Genomic DNA, 23,813 nt, shown 5'->3' with positions numbered 1-23,813 from the left:
TTATACACACCTTTACATCACCAAGGTCGGTCTGGTGGGTAGAAACTTTACCTCATTTTCTATGCAGCAGGGGAGAGCAGCATGTTCCATAAAAAAAAAATCATACTCCTACAAATGGATAAGACCTTCATTTCTGCAGCAGCAATTTCCTGGTTTGTGGCCAAATAATGCCTAGCTAGCAATTTGCTCAATGGATTTCACCTTTTTTCCTCTTTGCAAATTTTCTGCAAGGAGCTTAACAACTGTCATAAATGGATCCATTCTTCAACAAATAATTTCTAAATAAAATTCTTGGGTTTTGGACTATTCCTGAGAGGCTTAAGAGAATTCAACATTTGAGATTCAAACTTTGCTGGCTAGTTGTAGCTAGACATATAGGTCATGAAGTATTGTTTCTGTTCCCTGATTGGATGAGCGTAACTCTTGGAATCACAGGTCCCCAATGCAAATAATAGCATTTATGCATTGAAAATTGGCTCTCTGTGAATAGTCTCTAAACATTTTCTTAGAATTCACTTTTTAGTGGATGTTTCTGCTGATGAACTCATTTGCTAGAATATTTGTGGGGGGTGAACAGAAGAGGGATGCAAATGTAGTCAGTTATTTCTAATTTTCAATCTGAGCCAGTATCTGCCAAATGTTTTTTGAGCTTTTATGTTCAGATTGTCTATTGTCTTTTGTCCTGCTTTAGTTGATTTTGCCAAGTATTGAGGGAGAATAGATATTTAGGCCCCAGCTGTGTAAACACTTAACCATGTGTTTAACTTTAAGCATGTGAGTCATCCCCAGATGCTTCAAGTTACACATGTGGGAGAACACTTGTTGGATTGGGACTGTAACTGCCATCGCACCTGCGCTTGGTGAGCCCTGCAGTTCCGGGTCAACTCATGTCGGTGGGCTGGGGTGGGAAAAGGCCTGTACATTACTTCCTTAGGGGACACACTGGTGACTCCAGACAGGGCCGGCTCTAGGTTTTTTGCTGTCCCAAGCAAAAAAAAATGTTGGCTGCCTCCCCCACCCACTTGCACCCTCCTGCTGTCCCAGCCCTGGGTCACTGGTAACTCGCTCCCAGGGCAGGTCATTCAGCAGGAATTTTGGATGTGCACAGAGCACAGACTGGTTTGGTTCCCATATGGTTACAGAACTGCAGTAAAGTGGAACAATTTTCAGCTTGTGTGATTGGAGGATATCTGGATGCATATTATAAGACTGTCCTACATAAATGAGGAAAAGTTGAGGTGCCTTATTATTCTTTTGTTCCATTCTTTGTTTCTATGGGGAATTTGCCAATGCAATATCACTGTCTTCCTTTTAAACAAATAAAACTAAAACTTAAAATAATAATAATAATAATAATAATAAAAAAAGGCAGTGGCTGTTGAAAATAGCAATTCCAGTCCTAATAACCACTGGGAAGCATTTCTTGCTCAATTTATTCTACTTTTTCCTACAGCAAGTTACAGTGGATCAGTATATTTGATTTGGGAGAAATGAAGTAACAGCTGCCCAAATTGAGCTTGAGCATTCCTGAATTTTGAGGGTGTTCAAATCTGGAAGGCAGGCGCTGGATTCCCTTTCTGAATATTCGCTAAATCTGGAAAAGAAAAGTCAATTTCTGCTTCCATGGCTCAGAAGGGTAAATCCTACGTGCCTGGTACTGTATCTAAAGCTGCCCAGTCTAGTAGAGCCTCCACTCCCTTACTTTTCATTTTAAATTCTAGTGGGATCCACGTACCTGCCTTGCTAGGCTTCAGATAGAGAGGGGCACTGTCCATTTAGTCCACCCAATTCTTTCTTTGGGGGAAAGCCCAGGGCTGGGGCAGCAGGCGGTGCGGGGGAGGGGGGAAGAGCCCAGGGCTGGGACAGCAGGGGGTGCGGGTGGCGGGATGGGGCCAGGGCTGGGGCGGCAGGGGGTGCGGGTGGGGGGATGGGGCCAGGGCTGGGGCGGCAGGGGGTGCGGGTGGGGGGATGGGGCCAGGGCTGGGGCGGCAGGGGGTGCGGGTGGGGGGATGGGGCCAGGGCTGGGGCGGCAGGGGGTGCGGATGGGGGGATGAGCCCAGGGCTGGGGGGGCAAGGGGGTGCGGGTGGAGGGAAAGCCCAGGGCTGGGGGGGCAGGAGATGCAGGTGTGGGGCAGCAGGGGGTGCGGGTGGGGGAGAGTCCAGGGCTGGGGCAACACAGAGGTGTGGGGGGAGCCCAGGGCGGTGGCGGCAAAAAACCTAGAGCTGGCTCTGTTTCTACCATTCACAGCAAGCTGCAGATTTCAGTTCCATGCTCCTTCCCCCTCCCTTTCCAGTTGCTAGTGGCCAAGGGAATGCTGGGAAATGTAGTTCTTTCCCTGCTCCAGGGCTGGCTCTATAGGCAGGGAGCTAACCAAGGAACTACAGCTCCCAGGGCCCCCTGTTGGTTCTCAGCTCCCATGTTGGATTCTTGTGCCCCTGCAAATTTGCCGCCCCAAGCACCTGCTGGCTTTGCTGGTGCCTAGAGCCGGCCCTGACTCCAGAGCTGTCAGCCTGGCACCTTTCACAACCAAAAGCTCTGATGAAAAACAAATTTTAGTGGATTATCCAGTTTCTGTGATTAATTTTTAAAATGTAATTATTAATTATTATTACTAATAAATTCCTAGCTTTTCCATAGTGCCTTTTAAGCCCTAGATCTCAAAGCATCTTACACAGGAGGTGTATGTATCAACACCCCCATTTTACAGGGCATTAAAATGTTCCACCCACTTCAATGCTGCTGAAAGGCATGTGGTTGACAGCCTTCTGAGACTCAAGGTGTCGCTTTCTCCAGCACGCCGGCACAGCAACGGTGCTGACAGTGACAGCTTCCTCCCTCCACTTTCCAGCCTCTGTTCCTCAAACCTGACCTGGAGGCCCTCCCGGAGGGAGCAGAAGACAGTTCAGATTCTATGTATTCCATCCTGGGCTGCTGTGCATGCCCAAGACGGCCAATGAGATTGCAATGAGTGTCGCTGACGGTGGTATTTCATGGGATACTCGCTCAAGCCCACCAAATCCATTTCACATAGGCTACCAGCAACCATCAGATGGCAACGACATCCAGATGCTTCTGCCCTGGGCATTGATCGTGCAAGGTGTATTGCGTGGGGAGATCCCTGTGCCTGCGCAGAGCCACGCTGAAGCCAATAGCGATGTGCACAGGTGCAGTGGGCTGTCTATATGCGATGTAACTTGCAAGACCAGGCCTTGGGCTGGGAACGATTAGCTTAAAGCCAAAAGGCCTGTGATTCCCAATCTCCTGAGCCACATAGGGCCCAGATGTTCTAGTGCCCAGCTTTCGCAATTGGGGCCAGACTTCCAAAAGCATCCAATAGGCTGAGTTCTCGTCACAGCCTAGCCACTGATCCCAGGACCTAAATGGGAGCTGAGGTTTTCCTAAAAAAAATCTGTCTCCAAGGTCCTTCGATAGCTTTTTGCAATAACACAAGAGGTGCAATCATTTGAAGTGGTGCCGATTTGGAAGGGGCTGGAGGCCATGTGCCCCCTCCCCTGGGTTTTTACACTGGCTCAAAGTTCCATACGCCACAGAGCCAAGGGGGGTGTGGATGGGTGAGTGGCATGGTCGGACCACTTTTAAGCAGTGGTCCTGCACTAAATCTGTACTTCTGCTGCCAGGGAGTTCCAAAGCATGGCTGCTGAAATTGGATGCAGCTGTCCTGTCATACCGATGGAGGGGCGACTGAGCCAAGTTTCAGTGAGTGGCCTTGCAACCTGCCACAGGGAGAGTCTGTTCCTGGACGGTGGAAGACCCCGGGTTCCTCTGTGTGTGTGTGTGTGGAGGGGTGGGGGAAGGGGAATGGGATGACTTACTTGGGACCGGAACTGGGTCCCTGCTGGGAGTGGGAGCGGGGGATAGGGACCAGAATTTGTCCCCTTCCCCCACATCCCCAAGAACTATCTGAATTGGCACAACCGTGTTCTTTTTTCTTTTCTCCCCCCCTTAAAGAAAAATAATAATAAAATAACTGTAGTCTGAAAACCAGAAGGTGAAAGACCAGGATTACAGACAAACATTCTCTTTATTGAGCTACACATGAATTTTCCATTAGTCAGAGAAAGAGATTGGCAGTGTCTAATATATCACAGAAACCTCACTGATTGGTAATAGAAAGGCTTAGAAAGACCTGGCGTTTTATATATATATATATTTAGTTTCCTCTTTATTTATTCATTTTATTTTAAACAGGTGTGACTGGTTTTCTTCAGCAAAGGTAACTCTGAAAAGTGAAACTGTGACGATGTCTGATTACTAATCAAAGTAGAAATGACGAAGGATTGGTCATGAAAACGGTGGCTTTAATGTAAACACTACATTTGATTTTGTTGTTTTTTTTTAAATTTTTTTTTTGTGATTTTGTGTGTGTGTGTGTGTGTGTTAAACTTTTTAAACATTTTCTTTCTTTCTTTTTTTGTTTTTGGGTTTTTTTGTATTTTTTTTTTGTATTTTTTGGGGTTTTTTTGTTTGTTTTTGCAGCACAAACATCCCCACATGAGAGAGAGAGAGAACACACCATTCACTAAAAGGAAGGATCAGAGGAGGAAAAAAGCAGCACAAAAAAGCATTCACTGGAAAGAGTTAAAAAAATAAATCAGAACAAAACAAAAACCCAAACAAAAATAATCCTTCTAAGGTCCCCCAAACCAACCCCCAAAACAATAAAAGAAAGAAGAGGAAGCCTATCTGTATGTAATACACAGTATTCTTCAGAGCAAAAAAGTCAAGAGAGGGAAAATCTCTGGATAATTTGGCCGCTACAGGCCAGTGACTGCTGTGCTTTTTGATACAAACCTGGAGCGTGAAAGAGACAATTCAGAATAAAGAGTCGTTATTAAACTAGGGAAAAAGAATAAATAAATATAAAGTAGAAAGACATCCCCTGCTGGATACCTGACCCACAGTCATGGTCTTGCATTGTAGTCTTATCACTCCAGGCTAATAAAGACCCCCTCCTTTTCTCTTTTTAAAGAGGCAGGGCACAAATAAACACAAAAAGGGAAATTAAATGAAAACAAACGCAAATTCATTCCTGTTAAAATGAGGAATGGAGAAGAGGAGAATACCTCTTAGCACGGTTGCAAAAGATTTTTCTTTTCTTTTTTTAAATAAAGGGGGGAAGGGGAAACGGGAAAGGAATATTTTCTCCTTTTTTTTTTCTTTTTCTTTTTTTTTTTTTAGCTACAAAGCACATGAAAAAAAACATTTTTTTCATTTTTCATTTTTTTCTTCTTTTTTAATCTTTTAGCTTCTAAATGTAAAGACTCAGCTAAAACCAGATCTACAGCAGTCTACAGAAACACACAGCCATCATTCCATGTTCAGAACATTATACATTGACCCAGTAAGGAAGGCTGTGTCTTATGCAAAAGGCCAAAAGGTCATGCTACCGGTAAGGAGAACGCCAACAGGAGAGTCGGTGAAGTGGTCTGGAGAGAGAGAGAGAAGGGAGCCCAGGCTTGAATACATTAAAAATCAATCAAGAAATCAATTAAATCATAGGGGGAATCCCTCACTGCCAAGTAAAACAGTATCACAATGGTTAATGTCCCTAACCCTGTTTGAAAATAAATTGCATCTCCCCTCCCTTGCCCAAAGCCCACCTGAAAGTGAGGTTGGCACTGACACACGGGTTGAATTTGATGGGCAAATACATCCCCCCCCCCCCCCCCCCGTGTGTGTGTGTGTGTGTTGGGGTGTGACTGCCACTAGGGGCCCTCCTCTTTCTCACAGAACCTGCGCTGGTAAAAAGCCTGAAGCTCCCCATCTTGTGCTTTAACTTGGGGAAGTTACATTCCACAAGTGAAGAGCTTGTTACATAAAGGATGCTTTCCTGCTGCGTCCCGGTTAAAAAAAGTCCTAAAATATTGTGGCTTGGGTTTGGTTTTTTTGTCCTTTTTTTTTTTTTTTTTTATTATTTGTCTTTTTTTTTTCATTGGTTTTTGAAACCCACAAGAGCTGAACAGAACCGAGAGGCCCTGAAAGCCCAGCCCAGATGACCCAGACTGCAGTGCAGCACCAGCTGACTTACAGCAGTACCTAAAAAATCCAAGAAACTGGAATGGGGAGAAAGAAAGAAGAAAAAAAATTCCCCTTCCCCTCTACCCCTGAAGTCCCTCCCCACAAAGAAGAGTTAAAAAAATAACATTACCGCTCTTTGTTTTAAGAAAACAATCCCCTTTAAAACTCATAGGATACCTTAGGTTCAAAATGCGGGCAGACCATTTAGCAAACGTCAGAATAATTTATCTTGGCTTATTTAATTGATTTGATTTCTATGACTAGTGACAATACCAAGGAGGGCTGAAGCCTGTCAGAGAAATCAGTTCTGTCCACAGCTCTTTGAGACAAACTAAAAAGATTGTTGTTGTGGTTTTTTTTTAATATATATATATATATATTTATATATATATAATTTGTCATTATGCCTTTTTATTTACCAGCTTGCATTATTAGTATAATGATTTTGTTTTTTGTCGTTTGATTCGGTTTTTGTTTTGTTTTGCGCTTTTTTTCTTTTTTTTAAATTTTTTCCTCACGCCGTGATCATACCAAAGGAGTTGCTTTGCTATACAAGACGAGAAGGTGTCAGTACAAGCCACAGCCTCGGAGGTTGTTGGCAATGATGATATCGGTGACAGCGTCGAAGACCACCTGGATGTTGTTCGTGTCCGTCGCACAAGTCATGTGACAGTAAATCTCCTTGTTGGGGGAGCGGTTTTTGCTTTCAAATTGTGCTTGGATATATGCCGCTGCATCCTCATAAGTGTTAGGGCCTGCGGGCAGACAAACAGGAAAAGAAAGAGAATCCCGTCAGAGAGCTTGCAGGCATGAGCACGCTCTTGGGCAGTCGTTCTCAACCTATTTACTATTGTGGGCTGCCTATGCAGCTCTCTGTGTTATGTGCATTCACACAACATATATACTACCGGTATGGCCCGGAGGATGTCACATGGACCGCAGCTGTGTGCTGATTGGGTCGCAAGAGACAGGTTGAGAACCACTGCTCTAGGGAGATCAGGAAGAAAAGGGCTGGGAGAGGGGTTGGTGTATTATCCCTTAAAGGGATAAAGGGGAAAAGATGGGGTTGTGATACATGAAGAAGGCATTTTGTACTGCTTGTAGTTCACATTAGAAAATCAGGTCTCATCTACCCACTCTCTTTTTCCCCAGAAGAGTCTATAGATAGCTGGAGAGCTAATGGGATAATAACATTGCAAGTGAAACATGAGCAACGGAGAAGAAAAGGGATTTCAAAACTCTTTGGGTCAGATCCTCAGCTCGTGTAAATTGGCTAGCTCCATTGACTTATTTACACTAGTTGAAGATCTTGCTCGTTGTTCTTGTTTTTAAACACTTATTTAACTCAAACACCTGCGTGAACAGCTGGGAGGAAGAAGCCTCCCTCTTAAAGATTCAGTATTCTACAGCCCTTTCATGGAAGTTCCCACTCCAGTTCTCTGCATCACCAGGAGACTTCCAGAAAACCTAGGGAAGATGAGACTTGATGGTCCTGATATTTCTGAGGTGAAAAATAAGCAGAAAAATTAAAAAGCAAACAAACTAGCCAAGCTTCAAGGCTGCCTTTATCCTTTGCAAAGACACCCAAAAGGGCCCAACCTGATGTTTGTTATTTTGCTGGTCACATCAAAGATTAATGCACTGAAAATATCTTGGAAGCTCTGATATTTGTATCTCCAAGTGGGAGTCACATTCTCAATGGGGGAGAACAAACAAAGAGATGGTGCGAGAGGAAAAGTATCAGAAAGTTAGTGCTCACACCTGCTTTGTACCACACTAACTTTAATGGAGTCATTTCTAATTGACAGCAGCGGTAGGGACAGCAGGGTCAGGTACAGTGATTTCATGAGAACTGCTAATCAGTGCGCATCGGTACAAACCTGGAAAATGAAGGCCAGGTCTACACTACAAACCGACATTGGCATAACTACATCACTCGGGGGTATGAAAAATGTACACCCCCGAGCGACGCAGATCTGCTCACCTAACCCCTGGTGTAGACAGAGGGCTTCCCCATCAACAGAACTACCGCCTCTGCGGGAGATGGGTTAACTACGCTTCACTAAAACCGCTACAGTGCAGTTTTTTAAGTGTAGACCTGCCCTAAGCACCAATAGTGCTTGACTCAGCCAAAGCTCCACCCAGCCCCCAGGTTACTACAGTCCAAGCTATGCTGTGGAATCTCACTATTTTGCCCCGGTTAATGCATTGGGAAAAGAAACTGGGCCCACGGAGATCATCTTGCAACATGTTGGTCCTTTCCACAAGTGTTACAATGGGAAAAAATGATGACGGTTGAGTCCGTGTAACTACTGCTACAAGCTGAAATGAAAATGTATTTCAAGGCTTAAATGTGAGCTTGATTTTCTGCATTCCACCTGCAACTCATATTCCTACAGCAAACCTGGGAGCTGCATTCCCCATGCTCCTTCTATTCCTGTAGTGGTTATAGAGACATAAGGCTACAGGAAAAGTAAAGAACCACGAGGCACCAAACTCAGGTTTGGACACTAGGCCCATCTGCACAAAGTTTTCGTAATAGGGATAATGGTGCTGGCCTTAGAGTCTACGCTTCATAAACCTAGCAGCAATTTCTTACCCTGTCTATGCCTCCACCAGGAACATTATACCTTAATTAGATGGGTCTCATCTTACCGCGACAAAAGCATCATTGTTCTGAACAAGTGAGCAGAAGCTCACTTTATATCAATAAAATAAAAGTTTATTGAAATCGGTGGTGGTTCCTTAACACTTTTGTGAATCTGGCCTAGGCATTCATTATACTCACAGTTACATCACTATACAGCCAGAGTAAATCCCTTAATGTTCATAGACTTCCTCCAGGGTTACACCTGTGCACTGAGAGTGGCACTCAGCTGTAGGACTCCCACAGAAGTATCTAGCATTTCCAGCAATACCCAGTAAGTGGATTATTAAGGTCAGTGCTATTACAATGGACACTATAATAACCTGTGAGAAATGGAGGATGCCTATGAATCACATCAGTAGCATTTCACAGGGCATCAGGCACTTCTAATAATCACCCTACAACACTGACCACCAGAGCCAGTTTCTCCTCCCTTGGTACAATGGAATTACTCCTGATTTACATTGCTGAAACTGAGATCGGAATCAGGCTTGTAACATTAATCAAATAGATTGGGGGGAACAGACTTGACAGGAGCAACCAGATGCAAAACCAACGCACACTCGGCTAAGCACTGACTAATAAACATTAACTACAAGATGGTTGCAGAGTAGTGTTCCGTTTTGATGGACAGCCCTGCCTATCCTGCACAAAGAGGAAAGCAGGAAGAATTGAATGGCTCGGGGCATTGGCAAGGGAGTGATGATGGAGACTTTCATCTCCAGTTTGCTTGTTTAAATCCAACCCAGCTTTGCAACAACTGAAGAAAGATGCTGCCATTGTGGAATGAGCAGATGGTCTCTAGTAGCTACAGAGGGTCCTGTGGCACCTTTAAGACTAACAGAAGTATTGGGAGCATAAGCTTTTGTGGGTAAGAACCTCACTTCTTCAGATGCATCTGAAGAAGTGAGGTTCTTACCCACGAAAGCTTATGCTCCCAATACTTCTGTTAGTCTTAAAGGTGCCACAGGACCCTCTGTTGTTTTTTACAGATTCAGACTAACACGGCTACCCCTCTGATACTCTAGTAGCTAGTTAACCACCCTCTCTAATGAGCAGACACAACTGGGAGCCCAAGGACTGATGGTGACACATGGAGACTGATCTACTTTGTCACTCCTAGCAGTGGTCTTTTCTGGTCAGCATTGGCAGGATAGATTGCTGTGCAGCTCTGGCCTGTACTTTCCCACAGTTCAGGAGGGTTGAGATTTGGGGTTTAGGTTTCTTACAGAGTTGGGGCCAACTACAAAATTTTAATCAGGATCCCAACTTTTCCAAAGAGGGGAGACACCCAGTTTTCAGACTGGGCCTGTCTCTACGTCGGGGCTTCACTCTCCAGAGCTGTCAAGGCTGCATCATTCAGCAGCATTGACATTCACTAAAATGTGGCTAAGAAGAAAAATAAATTGAACAGGAAGTTTGGCCAGACATGGAGCTGATGTGTGAAGATGGCTCAGAGTGACGCTTCTGCTCACTTGTTCAGAACAATGATGCTTTTGTCACGGTGAGATGAGACCCATCTAATTAAGGTATAATGTTCCTGGTGGAGGCATAGACAGGGTAAGAAATTGCTGCTAGGTTTATGAAGCGTAGACTCTAAGGCCAGCACTATTATTCCTATTACAAACCAAGAAGAAGGAAGTTTCCACAAACCACACATGCAGCAGAGACCTGCTACTACTGCTTTCTCAGGACCTTCCAGGGACATCCTGTTGTGGCTCCTGGCTCATGTGAGTACGTTGGAGGCAGTGAATGGTGTAGCCAAGGAATGAAACACCTGCACACAAGAAGCCAGATTCTAGCCTCTGTTCTAGCTGCTTAGTGGCACTATGGCCTATCTGGGAATTTCCTGGTATAGCACCAAGCAGGCAGAGTGGGTCTAAGCCAGGGTGATTGAGACCCCCCCTTCCCTTCTCATAGTGGTGTGTGTGTGTGTCCTGGCTAGATCTCAGCTAAATGGGAGGGGAGCCTGCTCTAAACCATCTGCCCTCCTAGCCTTCTGGGCAGGGGCTTTGGCTGGGATGCCCCTGTGCTCCTCTATTGTTGGCTGTCGTCATGGACACTTGAAGCTGTGGGCAAATGGTCAGAAGTCAGAGCAGCCCAACCTATGCCTGACCCTGGAATCTGGGGGCTGCAATAGTGGCGTATAGACTGGACTAGCTATACCAGGCTAACAGAGAACCCCAAGTCTGTTCCTGTCTGGAATGCACGTAGGACAGACCCTGCCCAGCTGTGAGGTATAAGGAATCGGCAGTGAGAGCAGGCGACAGGGGTTAAAGTAAACTGAAATAAGAGGGGGATCTTTGCTTTTAGCAGCTTCCCCACTCCGGGCTCCCCTTTACGTCTAATCTCTGAGTAAAAACAACAAGGGAAAAACCACTGTCCCTGATACCACCTTCTGGCACTGTGAGATAGCAGTGACAGGTACCAGTGCAGCTCCTTCCCCATGGGCACCTTCCTTGGCATCTTCCTGCTTCCTACTAACTCAGTCCAGTGCAGGGTAACTCTCTTCCCTCCCTCTAGCCTTTCTGGGAGGTGGCCCTTTAAATCCAGCAGAGCCAAGCAGCCGTAGCCCTAAGGTGGCCATTTTCCAACCTGCAGCTGCTCCCTGCATCTCCTTTTTTTCAGAGCGGGTAAGTGCCTGTTACGTTGCCCCTCGCTCCTGATTGCAGATGGCACATTGCAACATCTATCTATCTGTCTGGACTTGGGCTGCCAAACTCAGCCATATTTGAATACTCGCCCATGTAAAGTCACCAGGTGTCCTGTTTTTCCCATAGACAATCCCATTTTCTGGTAGTCAGTCGTGGAAATTTGGAGCCTTATAACAGGACTCTTCAGTGTCTTATTTTGTACTCAGCACCCTCTCCAGCAGGGGGCACTGCTGTGGCTGCGGGAAGCCACACCCTCCAGGTCCTGCCATTGGGAGAACAGCGACAGCTGTGATTCCGGGCATGGGCACCACCCTGACCGGGGGCTGCTGGATCACACCAGCAGCATTACTGTCAGGCTGGCAGGTGGTGGCATCACCCAAGCTGACAAGAGTGAGGCCCTGCCTGTGGTAGACCCAGCCCAGGAGTGAGGGGAGAGGACACGTGTGGACTCCCCACTGGGGAAGAAGCACCAGTCTCCTTTCTAGGCGGGGGTAGGGGAAATAGCCCCTTGACTACGGTGAGACAGAGCTCCACCCTCCATCGGCAGCCTGGTCCCACCCAAGTGACAAGTCTCACCTCTTCCCCAGCCGGTCTTCAGTGACAGGCTTCTGGGGGTGCATTTTGAGAACCTAGTCACCTTACCCAAGCCAAGGGGTGGGTGGAGGCCAGCGTTGTCTTGGGCCCATTTTGAGGTCCCACGCCACATGCTGCTGCAACAGTTTGTACTGTGTAAATAAAATGTCCAGAAAGGCCTGTGTTCACTAAGGGGCCTATCTGGCTCCTACAGCCTATTAGACAGGGCAGGACTCAAAGTCTTTGTCAAATGTTGGCTTGATGGTCAGAAGAGAGCAGAGGATCAGTTTTTACAGCTGAAAAATACATGTTATTACAGTAAGCAGCTTATGATGGTGAGAGCGTCGAGGCCTGGCCCCTTACTGAAATGCCCTGAGCCAGTCATCTTCTGAAGAGCTGCTATTATCTGGAGATTTATTTTCCTTTTCAAGCTCTCTTTCTCTGGCTCCATTCCTTTATTTTAATGCTATTTCTTGGAGGAGCCAAGATCCCCATGTTAGCTCACATCTAAAGGAGAGAAGGCGGTTGGCTTAAGCCTCAGAGGGACGGTACATAGTCTGCTGTGCTGTATCCTAAACAGGAGGTTGCCATTTTCTTGGGAAGGGGAACACAGCTGGGGCCCAATGAGCCTGTTGGCTGCCTGCATCCAAATCCCAGGGAAGCCCATATGAGGGGATGATCAGTTCTCAGGTATGTTGGGAGCTGTAATCAGCAGTCGCATACAAGATCATGTGGATTATTGTGCTCTGTCAAATGGAGCATTGATCTGATTTGGACAAAAATTTGGCACCCATGGAAAAGCCTCTATGCCAGCCAGAGCTCTCCTTCAAGGCCAAACTTAACTCAGGAGGGGTCTGTCTTTCCTAAAGCTCTTCCATTGCCTTCTCTTTCCTCATCTGCTCCCCCACTCTACTGGCCCTGCTCCACTCTGCTCAGCATCTCCTTTGAGCACCCGGCCCATCCTCTGGAGAAGTGCAGTGCTGGGGAGGGGTGAGAGAGGAGAGAAGGGGGAGGCTATTTAGAAAGAAGCTGAAGTCACTTCTCCTTCCAGCTGAGGAAGGGCTGTGGGGGATGGGTTAGCAAACGATGCACAAGAGGATTGTTGAACAGGTGCAGCTGATTATCGCCTCCAATCCATCCCTGGGTTTCCTCAGGACCAGTGGAACTACTCTCTTGGGAGGATTAATCCTGACTCTGTTACTTGTATTTGATTTGTTTCAGCCTTGTTACCATTCATCTATGGGATAAGTACGCGCTGAGACACGGCAGGGTGTGCGCTGGTGCACACACCCAACAGGTGAGCGATGATACGTGGGTGCAGCTCATGGGTCAGCGCACCCACGGCACCATCCCTGGACTGCTGTAAAACGAGCACCCTGTAAAATGGCTGGTGCGTGCGGGCAGGCGCCAGGTGTCGCCTCTGCTGCCCACCCATTGGCCCTTGACATGCGCCCCCTCTGGCTGTCCTCTCTCTGCTTTGCCCCTTCACCCCCTGCCCCAGCCCTGCCGTGCCTCCATATCCCCCTGGATGGGGCGCGTCCTGCTCCCAGGGCTGTGTGGAGAACCAGCCCCTGCTCGGAGTGCTCAGCTCACCAGCAGCCTGGCCGACAGGTTCCTTCCCTCCCCCACTGCCTCCGGCTGGGCTGGTGTTCTGGGAAAGCCCAAGACCCTCTGGCCTGGGGCGCTGGCCAGGAGGAGCTGAACCCTGCATGTACCAAAGCCCTGCACAGCGCTGGCAAGGGGAAGCCTCTCCACCCCTCAGCTAAGCTCTGGGGGGGGTGGGGGCAGCGATTTCCAGCCTGTTCCTGCCCCAAACCTGCAGGCTTCACAGCAGCCCCCTAGGCAGGGGCTTAGCACCCTCTTCACTCTCCCCACACCTGGGGTCGTGCCCCCAGGGAGCGTGGGGCTGCTCCATCCCTAGGCACCCTCCCGTGCTGAGCCACCTCTCTGGCCCGGTTGGCTGTAGCCCCTGCAGTCGGGTTCCCTGGGGCCTGGTGCACAATACATCCTTAGGGCTTAACCCCTTCTTGCCTGCGCTTTAGCCGGGGGACAGGAGGTGGCTGGGTTATGTCGGTGGCCAGCAGCAGCCTGCAGGTCTTAACTGCCTTTCGTCAGTGTGCGGCCGGGAAGGGACAAGCTGCTTCCAGCCATGGGGGAGCAAGGGTGGGGTGGGGGTGCAGAAGATGAGCTCTGCAAAGACACAGGCCAGGTCATCCCTTCCCCCACCTGCAGTTGGAAGCAGCTCCCATCCCTTCCCTCCTGCACAGTGCCAAAAGGCTGCTGCTGGCCATATTCTGGTGTGAATCCTGGCAGAAATCTGTGGAGGGGGGGCATGTGACCCTGCGTGCCCCTCCACAGGATGCCTCGGGAAGATGTGGCACCAGGTATCAGGATCGGTGGATGCGTCCCGGGATCTCAGACAGACATGGAGGGCAGAGAGCGCCTGGCAGGGAGGGTTGGATCAGTTAGTCACCTCCCCATGTGAGAGAGGTTTTCGGGAATGTGTGTGTGTGTGTGAGTGTGTCACCTCTCCCTGTGTGAACCCTAAAGCCTTAAAGATAAGAAGGTAAATAAAAAGAAATCCAGCTCCGCAGTATTTCTTTTTAACAAGGGCACAGTCAACTTGATGTCAATTTGTGTGTTTGTACTGCATAGTTCTGATTGATTGCCATTGAACTCATTTGAATCTGAGTAATGTTCCCAGGTGTCCCATATTCACCATCGGGAAATATGCTCACCCTACTGATAGGCCTAATGGCTGATGAAACCCAGCTGGGGGAGGAGCTTGGCTAGGCTTACAAACGGAGGGAGTTGGTGATAAGAGAAAAGGGCTGCAGGAAGGTGATCTGTAATCACCCCCTAGAGAGAGGGGGGGAGTTGGCTAGGGACAAGGAGGAGTTCTAAGGGGACAGTAAGCCCTGGTATCTTGCCTTGGACTACAGACTCTAGCAGGAAGTTGAGAGGGGTGAAGTAGCCACAGGAAGTGGAGGAAGCTGCAGGGATAAACCCAGAAATGGGCCAGAAGATGAGAAGAGAAGAGGTAGGGAAGAGCTCAGGGACACAGCAACAGGGCCGGAGCTTGAGCAGACTCTGGTCGCTGGTTATAGGGTCCCTGGGCTGGAACCCAGAGTAGTGGGTGGGCCTCAGTTCCCCTACTGGCCACTGGGAAAGTGGCCTAAACTTCAAATTGGGTCAGAAGATTGACAAAACCACAGATAGACAATTTGTCCAGTGGGACTTTGATACCCCAGAAGGGGAGGACTATTGTGACCTGGCTGGAGGCCCAAGGTATGAAGAGGAAGCATCTCGAGTTCAGAGAGAGACCATGGAGCGAGCAACTAATGGAGAGGGCATCAGACCAGGTGAGAGCTGATCCCCAGATGTAGCCACAACACGGTGCCCCAGCAGTGTAGAAACCTGTTTCAGAAGGCTATGGAGGATTATTTGATAGCTAGCAGTCCATTCCATTCTTGCTTATTCCTGACTAGGACAAAGGGAGACCCTGTTGGTGAGCACTAGGCAGCATTGGCTGTGTTAGTCTTGGAGTCAGAGAGAATGACCAGAGGGTCTGTCTGTGTCAAGCAGCCTTATTAAAGAATCTCCTTCATGGTCACTAAAGCCGAGCTCTAGAAGAGAGATTTCAGAGGTGTGCGAAATATTCACAACACATTTTGAAGCCTTCAGAATCTTGAGCAGTTTTGCCTCTTGTTGCAAATTCAGAATTGTTTCTTGGTTTCCAAGATCTTTTCATGCTATGTTTTCTAAGCCAAGCTGTTTTCCCTGGGCAAACCTGGGATTTTGTGATTTCACAGCTTTTTGCCTGCAGAATGCCTTTCTCCTGAAATTTCACAAAACCTAACAATTTTCAAGGGAATAAATATGTGAGAAACAAATTAGCGCAAAATTTTGTAAAAACATCCCTGCACTTGCTAAGAACCACTGGGCCCAATCCTGCAGCCTTTCCTCACATGAGTAAGGGCTGTAGGCTAGAAACCTTACCAAAGACACGAAATAACACAGTTTAAGAAGTATGCAGTGTTATTGTAGCCATGTTGATCTCAGGATGTTAGAGACAAGGTGGGTGAGGGAATAGCTTTTATTGGACCAGCTTCTGTTGGTGAGAGACCAACTTTCATGCTTACCCAGAGGTCTTCTTCAGGTTGGTTTAAGAAGTGCAGCCATAGGGCTCAGTGTATAACTGGTTCTTCCACAGACTGTGAGTGTTTCAATGAATGACTTGAGCCCCTTATTATCCTAATGCCATAGTGGTCCATTGAGCTGTCAGTCATATGGGTTAAGTTTCTCCCCCCTTAATTTATTAAAGAGAAATAGGATTTTGCCATTAATAAATCATTAAGAAGAGGGATAACATATTTTGTTCTGGTTTGTGACTGAATTGCAGAGAAGACTTTTTTATTTTCATGATTCACAATCATGTCCTCTGCAAAATTCAAATGTTGTCCTCATTATTCAAGAAGGGGAATGATTGGCCAATTGGACTGCTCGATTGGCTGACCATTCCTAACTATATAATTGTGGGTGGAAGCCTCATGTTCTCTCTGCTCTGGGGCTGTTCCATTTTAACTATTGGAATGTTCTACATTAAAGGCTTTTGTCTTCTTTCTGTCATCCGCATAGTGTGGGAGTTATGTACTTACCCTGCATTCTGCCCTTTAATGTACATGGACCTGTATGTACGGATTTGGTTGAGGGCGAGGGTAGCATATGATTTAGCTGAATGACGTGTAAAAGTGTAGTGAGAAAGTCCCTCTGCAGCACACACATAGGCTCAAGAGCGTAAAATAATCTTGCCAAAGTCTGTTGTGCTTCTCACTCCTTGAACTGGCTCATTCTCCATCTGTTTGGATGGTAACATAACTAACATTGGATTTTTGCTAAAGATGCCAATTCTGGGGCAAACCATTCACTTCGGCACCATGGCCTGGATGGATGAGCATGGGACTTGCAGTCAGAAAGTCCTGCGTTCTCTGCTTTTGTTTTGCTATGGAGTCTTGGGCAAGAGACCAGAAGGGCCACGTGGTCTAATAGAGTAGGCGGGACAAGCAGCTGGGGAAATATGCCTTCTAGACCCAGCTCCACCACTGACTTATTGTGTGTCTTGGGGAAACTGAAGCACAGAGAAGTGCCCAATCTGTAAAATGGAGGTAATCATACTTATCTCACTGGGGTGATGTTGATTATTTAAAGATTGTATGTTGCTCTAAACATGCATGTCAAGTTCTCTCTGTACATGTATCAATCTGAGATCTCTCTATATACGAGACCTAATGTGGGGGGCAGATTCTCCAACATCTGCCTTCTTATGAGGTTATTACACCTTACATCTAGTACTGGCCACTGTTGGAAGCCCGATACTGGTCTAGATGGACCACATGTCTGATCCAGTCTGGTAACTCCTATGCTCCTGTCGGAGAGACGGGGCTGCCGTAACTACGCTGTATGGTTGTCACAGCCATTACTTCTGTTAGAAAAACACTAACTTTTAGGGGTTTTTTCACTCTAAAAATCATTGGTCCTTTTCATCCCAGCCATCCTGCTACTGGAGCAAGACTCCATCATGAACCTCTAGACAATGTAGCTGCCTATCATTTTAATGCAGTCTGGTTTTTTTGTTGTTTTTGAAGGGTTTAAATTGTTTGGTAAACGTTACTCAATGGGGTTCAATAGTTTATATTGTATTGTAAAGGATATTTATTTGACTTTTTCTCATAATTTCCCACAACAAACAACTTAATATCCATTAAACCAGTGTTTCTCAAACTGGGGTCGCCGCTTGTGTAGGGAAAGCCCCTGGCGGGCCAGACCGGTTTGTTTATCTGCCCCGTCCGTAGGTCCGGCCGATCGCGGCTCCCACTGGCCGTGGTTTGCTGCTGCAGGCCAATGGGAGCTGCTGGAAGCGGTGGCCAGTATGTCCCTCGGCCCGTGCCGCTTCCAGCAGCTCCCATTGGCCTGAAGCAGCGAATCGCGGCCAGTGGGAGCCGCAATCGGCCGGACCTGCGGACAGGGCAGGTAAACAAACTGGCCTGACCCGCCAGGGGCTTTCCCTACACCAGCGATGACCCCAGTTTGAGAAACACTGCATTAAACTATTATGTGCCATGAATTTCCCTTAAAAACAAAAAATGACCTTTTGTCACTTTTTGCTCTGACAACCAACCAGCTGTAGCCAAAGCAAACACCAGAAGATGGATTGCTCTGAAGACCCCACCCTCTTGAAGAAGGGGCCATACTGTCAGTAGGTAACTCAGGCCCCAGTCCTGCAAACACCTACACATAGATTCATAGATTCTAGAACTGGAAGGGACCTCGAGAGGTCATCGAGTCCAGTCCCCTGCCCACATGGCAGGACCAAATACTGTCTAGACCATCCCTGATAGACATTTATCTAACCTACTCTTAAATATCTTCAGAGATGGAGATTCCACAACCTCCCTAGGCAATTTATTCCAGTGTTTAACCACCCTGACAGTTAGGAACTTTTTCCTAATGTTCAACCTAGACCTCCCTTGCTGCAGTTTAAGCCCATTGCTTCTTGTCTCTATCCTTAGAGGCTAAGGTGAACAAGTTTTCTCCCTCCTCCTTATGACACCCTTTTAAATACCTGAAAACTGCTATCATGTCCCCTCTCAGTCTTCTCTTTTCCAAACTAAACAAACCCAATTCTTTCAGCCTTCCTTCATAGGTCATGTTCTCAAGACCTTTAATCATTCTTGTTGCTCTTCTCTGGACCCTTTCCAATTTCTCCACATCTTTCTTGAAATGCGGTGCCCAGAACTGGACACAATACTCCAGCTGAGGCCTAACCAGAGCAGAGTAGAGCGGAAGAATGACTTCTCGTGTCTTGCTCACAACACACCTGTTAATGCATCCCAGAATCATGTTTGCTTTTTTTGCAACAGCATCCCACTGTTGACTCATATTTAGCTTGTGTTCCACTATAACCCCTAGATCCCTTTCTGCCATACTTCTTCCTAGACAGTCTCTTCCCATTCTGTATGTGTGAAACTGAGCGTTCCTTCCTAAGTGGAGCACTTTGCATTTGTCTTTGTTAAACTTCATCCTGTTTAACTCAGACCATTTCTCCAATTTGTCCAGATCATTTTGAATTATGACCCTATCCTCCAAAGCAGTTGCAATCCCTCCCAGTTTGGTATCATCCGCAAACTTAATAAGCGTACTTTATATGCCAATATCTAAGTCGTTAATGAAGATATTGAACAGAGCTGGTCCCAAAACAGACCCCTGCGGAACCCCACTCATTATGCCTTTCCAGCAGGATTGGGAACCATTAATAACAACTCTCTGAGTACGGTTATCCAGCCAGTTATTCACCCACCTTATAGTAGCCCCATCTAAATTGTATTTGCCTAGTTTATCAATAAGAATATCATGCAAGACCGTATCAAATGCCTTACTAAAGTCTAGGTATACCACATCCACCACTTCTCCCTTATCCACAAGACTCGTTATCCTATCAAAGAAAGCTATCAGATTGGTTTGACATGATTTGTTCTTTATACATGTAGTGAACTTTACAACCCTGAGTTGTTCCATTGATATCAGTGGGATGACTCACAGTAGTAAAGTTAGGCATGTGTATAAGTCTGACTGGGATGATATGTCAGGGTTGCCTGCTATAGCAGGGGACTAGTCTCAATGACTTAGGAGGTCCCCATGCTCCTATACGTGTAAGTGTTTGCAGGACTGAGACCTTACAATCATTGGCTGGTGATTTCCTCCAAAGTTAAACCTACTAAACATATCAGAAGTAGATCCATGAGCAGAGTTTGATCATGAGCTTATAAGAAAGGAGAAAATACATTCTTAATATTACTACAATTAACGTTGTTCTATTGTTCCATTAGTTATTGGTGGCGTTTTGTATTTTGGTGCTTCATAAGTTCATATGGTGTCTTGAGGTTTGCGTGTCCCATTGACAGCATAGGACCATTCAGTGTCACCCCCACAAGAACTGTCCGTAAGACACCCATCGATACTAACCCTCTCAAGGCACCATCTAACTTTAGGGCACATCAAGTGTCACTTCTCATCTGCACCCCAGTGTTGCAAGATTACGTCTTTCGTCTTTTGCTTCCTGACTGGTAGGCTGGGCTGTCCGAGTCATGACACATACCTGTATATTCAGGGAAGCAGATGGTCAGGGCTGATTTCTTGATCTTCTCGGCAAATAGGTCTTTCTTGTTGAGGAAGAGAATGATGGAGGTATCGATGAAGAATTTGTTGTTACAGATGGAGTCGAAGAGCATGAGAGACTCATGCATGCGGTTCTACACCGGGAAGCAGGTCAGAAAGGAAAAGAAAGAGACAGGCAGGGGGGGAGAGAGAGAGAGAAAGAGTTAGGTTTAGGAAAGGAGACCATTTACCAAACCAAACTCTGGGGAGTGGTTAGAAAGCAGGTTTTCAAACACAGGACACTCAAATAACACAAGACAGTTACAAAAGACATGGAGACAGTTTTATTCTCGTCAGATCAAATCCACTTGCAGTTACTTAGTATTCAAAAGAACAGAATCCTAGTAGAGCGCACAGGACAGCAACAGAGCCTCCCATGATGACATTGCCTCCCATTTGCCATTCTTGATTGGACCAAAGGTCTGCTTCTAGCCGTCACCAATACCTGAAGCTTCAAAGAAAGATGAAAAGCCCCCATAATGTATCTGACCACCTGTACAGTGCAGAACATGGGGGTGGAGGCGCATACTTCCTGAATCTTGCAGTTATCCATGGGTGCCCAGAAGCACGACATTTCATTAGTCTCATCTAAGTCTGCAGAATTACAAATTGTTGTTATTGGTCATAAAGTGATCTATCTTGCTTTCAAATTCAGGGGAACTAGAAAATGGTCAGGACTGGAGAATAAAGCAGACGGCAGGCTCTTCCTCACCCCCATCAAATCAACCTATTTATTGAAATCATAACCATGTCCTTCCTCAGATACCCAGGCCCCACATTGCATGGCCTGTCTTTTCTGCTGGGTGGAATGGCGTAGCCCTCACCTCCTATGAGGCAGAGAAAACAGAAGCTTCCATGCTCAGTTATGCATCTTGCTGCCCACCACTATGCAGTGGTGAGTAAACGTTTTCAAGAGTTTGCTGTTTTCCCCCACCTCAAATGAGGACAAAAAGTCAAAATCTCAAATATCTGTGAACTGAAAAACTGGGCTTTTTGGTCTTGGGTCAGTTGTAACTTTTTTGATTCTTTTTTAAATGTTTCATTTTGATTTTGACCTTTTTTTGTCTTTTTTTGAACCCTTTTGGTCCAGTCTGACTAGCTTACATTTTTGTTTAAAATGAAAAGTTGTTCTGAACCAGATTTTTTTCATTTAGAAAATGTTGAAACAAAACATTTGAACAACTTGGACACTTTTTTTTTTTTTTTTTTTTTTTTTTTTTTTTTTTTTTTTTTTTTGAGATGGAAAATTTGTCAAACCCAATCCTGTTTCCAGAGCAGTTTTGGTTGTGATGAATCAGTTTTTTTTCAATGAAAAAAATCTGTCAAAAACTTCCCAGTGAGCTCTATTGGTGACTGCTCAATTGCCTATCTCAGCTGAGCAGCAGCTGGTCTGGCATTCGCTCTGCAGGGCAGCATATGTTTTCGGTTGCATGGGGAGAAAAGGGTACAGTGGTGAAACTCACTACTGTAGGAACGCCAGATCAGGGACTACTGAGGCTCCAGGATGGAGTGGAAATTGAGGTATGTATTGAAGTAGCCCTGTGCTCCCACAGTGTACACAGTACCTATGTATCAGCCAGTAGATACCAGCCAGCCAAATAGCATCAGACACATGGTATTACTCCTCCATAACCACTCTGGGCTATATTCATGCTAAATAAACCTCATGGTGATGCTCCTACTTTTCAAAGGAGCAGAGTTGTTTGTGTCCGCGCTATCCTATGCCCTTGTCCCCCTTGAAAGTCTTCAGTCTGTCTCTGAAAATCTCCTAGTAACAGCAGGCATTGCTAAGAGTCCTGGCCTTAAAGGATTCAACATACTGAAGATGTAAAAAGAACCAAACTTCTGTTCATTGGCCAGTATCACAGCCCTCCTGATATCACTCTGTTGTGGGTTCCCTGAGAGACGGTGCTCGTATCGGGAAGCTCTTCCGTGCCAGGACTCTGACTGTGAGGGGTATTTACACAAACAATTTGACTGTGCCAGTCTGGGGTGTGAATCTACCCCACACGAGCCTGCCATTGTCTAGCTGTTTGTGTGCACCCTGCTGACGCGTGCTAACAGTTCGTTCGAGAACTTTGAGCTAGCCCCATTAACGAACTGTATCAGCCGCGTGCACACGAACAGTTGGATCACGTCGGGTTAGTGTGGAGTAGATTCACCCCCAGCTTGTCGCAGTCTTATTGTTCGTGTAGATAAGCCCTAAGAGAGATTTTGGGTGAGTCTCTTTGTATTGGATGCAACTCCTAACGCTGCGTTTGGTGGCTTTTCGGCAGCTTCTTAATTAAATGTCCCTCTCGTAATCTGGTGAGGGTCACATGAGGTCTGTTTTTTTTTTTTAATGATGCTATAGGACTTGTCATCAGAAAGGGATGAAAAGAAAAAAAGACCAGATGAGGTTGAGCTAGTGTGAATTAGCTGCCAGAAGCCACAGAATGGAGTGTTTTCACTTTTTCACTGCTTCAGTTGCATTCCATCAAGTTCAATGGCTTGAGATGCGTAGTTTATATGAACAATTATATACACAAGTCATTAAAGCATGGCCTGCTGGGACCGCAGCAAAGACCAGAATATACGGTAACACAGGCCCTTTCAGCAGTAAGAAGATTTTTTTTTCTCTGCATAAACTTACCTTAAAAAAAAAAAAAATCAAAATGCCATTTGCTATCATTCTTCTAACTATCATAGGCCAGATTTTAGACACTGGCCACAAATTTTGTGTCCATAAATTGCCAGTACAAGTTTGCCTCTTTGATTATTGTACCGACAAAACCACAAGCGCAAAAACAGGGCCCCAGTTAAGGCTAAGATGAAAATGTTGTCCTCTGTCCAAGTCATACAGTGCAATAGTTACAGCTGCTCAGCAATGAATTCTATTACATTGTGGAATAGTCTCCCAAGAGAGCTGATGGCATTTTTACTGCCTAAGTCATTTAAATTGAAACTAGACACAACACTATTAAATGTACCACTTGGAACAAACCTGGACTGGAGGGACGTGGAACCGGATGTCACTGAGTTAAGAAAACCGAGATATGGAGGTTTTTTTTTTTTTTATCCCTTTAACATTTTACAAGAGAAGAGCAATGAGATTGACACATACACTGGTCTGAGAATCGACCTCTCGGTTGTTTGTGTCCTGGGTGTTATGAGAGTAATTTATGAATTTGACGGAGCTAGAAAAATAACCTTGTCAATTGCAGACCCCAGAGCTCTGTAACCTATTCCCTAGGTTGATCAGTAAGAATCCTACCTTTGCCATCTTCAGGTCACAAAGCAAGATTCACTGTTCAGTAAAACATTTCCCAAAGAACAAGAGCAGAAGCAAGTCTGGGATCATGTTCAAAGGAAGGAGCTAGTTATTATTTCAGAAACTATGATGGAGAATTGACTGGCCCTTCTGGATAGATCCAATTGTTTTGTATAACCTCCACACTGTATGTAGTTATTACTTGGAAAATTCTCTAGAAATGCTGCTAGATAGATGGAGGACTGATCAATATACCTGCATGGGCAGGAAGATGGTAGGTCTTTTCCATCTCTAACTTCTGTGATTCTACAAAACATACAAAGCAGCTGCATGAAAGTGAAGACATATAGACCTTATGGAGTTTCCAAAATGTATCAAATGAACCAAACTAATACTTACAATGTGTTGATTGAAAAGACTTTAGGATTAAAAATA

At 46.0% G+C, this 23,813-nt stretch overlaps 1 protein-coding gene across 1 annotated transcript in view; it reads right to left on the bottom strand.

Moving 5' to 3' along the window:
* Positions 1–4,024: 4,024 nt before the first annotated feature.
* GNAO1 (G protein subunit alpha o1) overlaps positions 4,025–23,813 on the bottom strand; it is a 315,387-nt gene continuing 295,598 nt past the window's right edge. Inside the window, exons 7-9 of the mRNA XM_054048941.1 lie at positions 20,070–20,223; positions 6,572–6,795; positions 4,025–5,448 (exon numbers count right to left, since the gene is read on the bottom strand). Coding sequence (XP_053904916.1) covers positions 6,608–6,795; positions 20,070–20,223 — 342 coding nt within the window. The 3' untranslated portion in view covers positions 4,025–5,448; positions 6,572–6,607. The remainder of the gene's footprint in view (positions 5,449–6,571; positions 6,796–20,069; positions 20,224–23,813) is intronic.

Source organism: Malaclemys terrapin, chromosome 14 (genome assembly GCF_027887155.1).
Source record: "Malaclemys terrapin pileata isolate rMalTer1 chromosome 14, rMalTer1.hap1, whole genome shotgun sequence".
NCBI lineage: Eukaryota > Metazoa > Chordata > Testudines > Emydidae > Malaclemys > Malaclemys terrapin.
The sequence above is the reverse complement of the archived record's forward strand: the minus strand, read 5'-3'. Positions and strand labels throughout refer to the sequence as shown.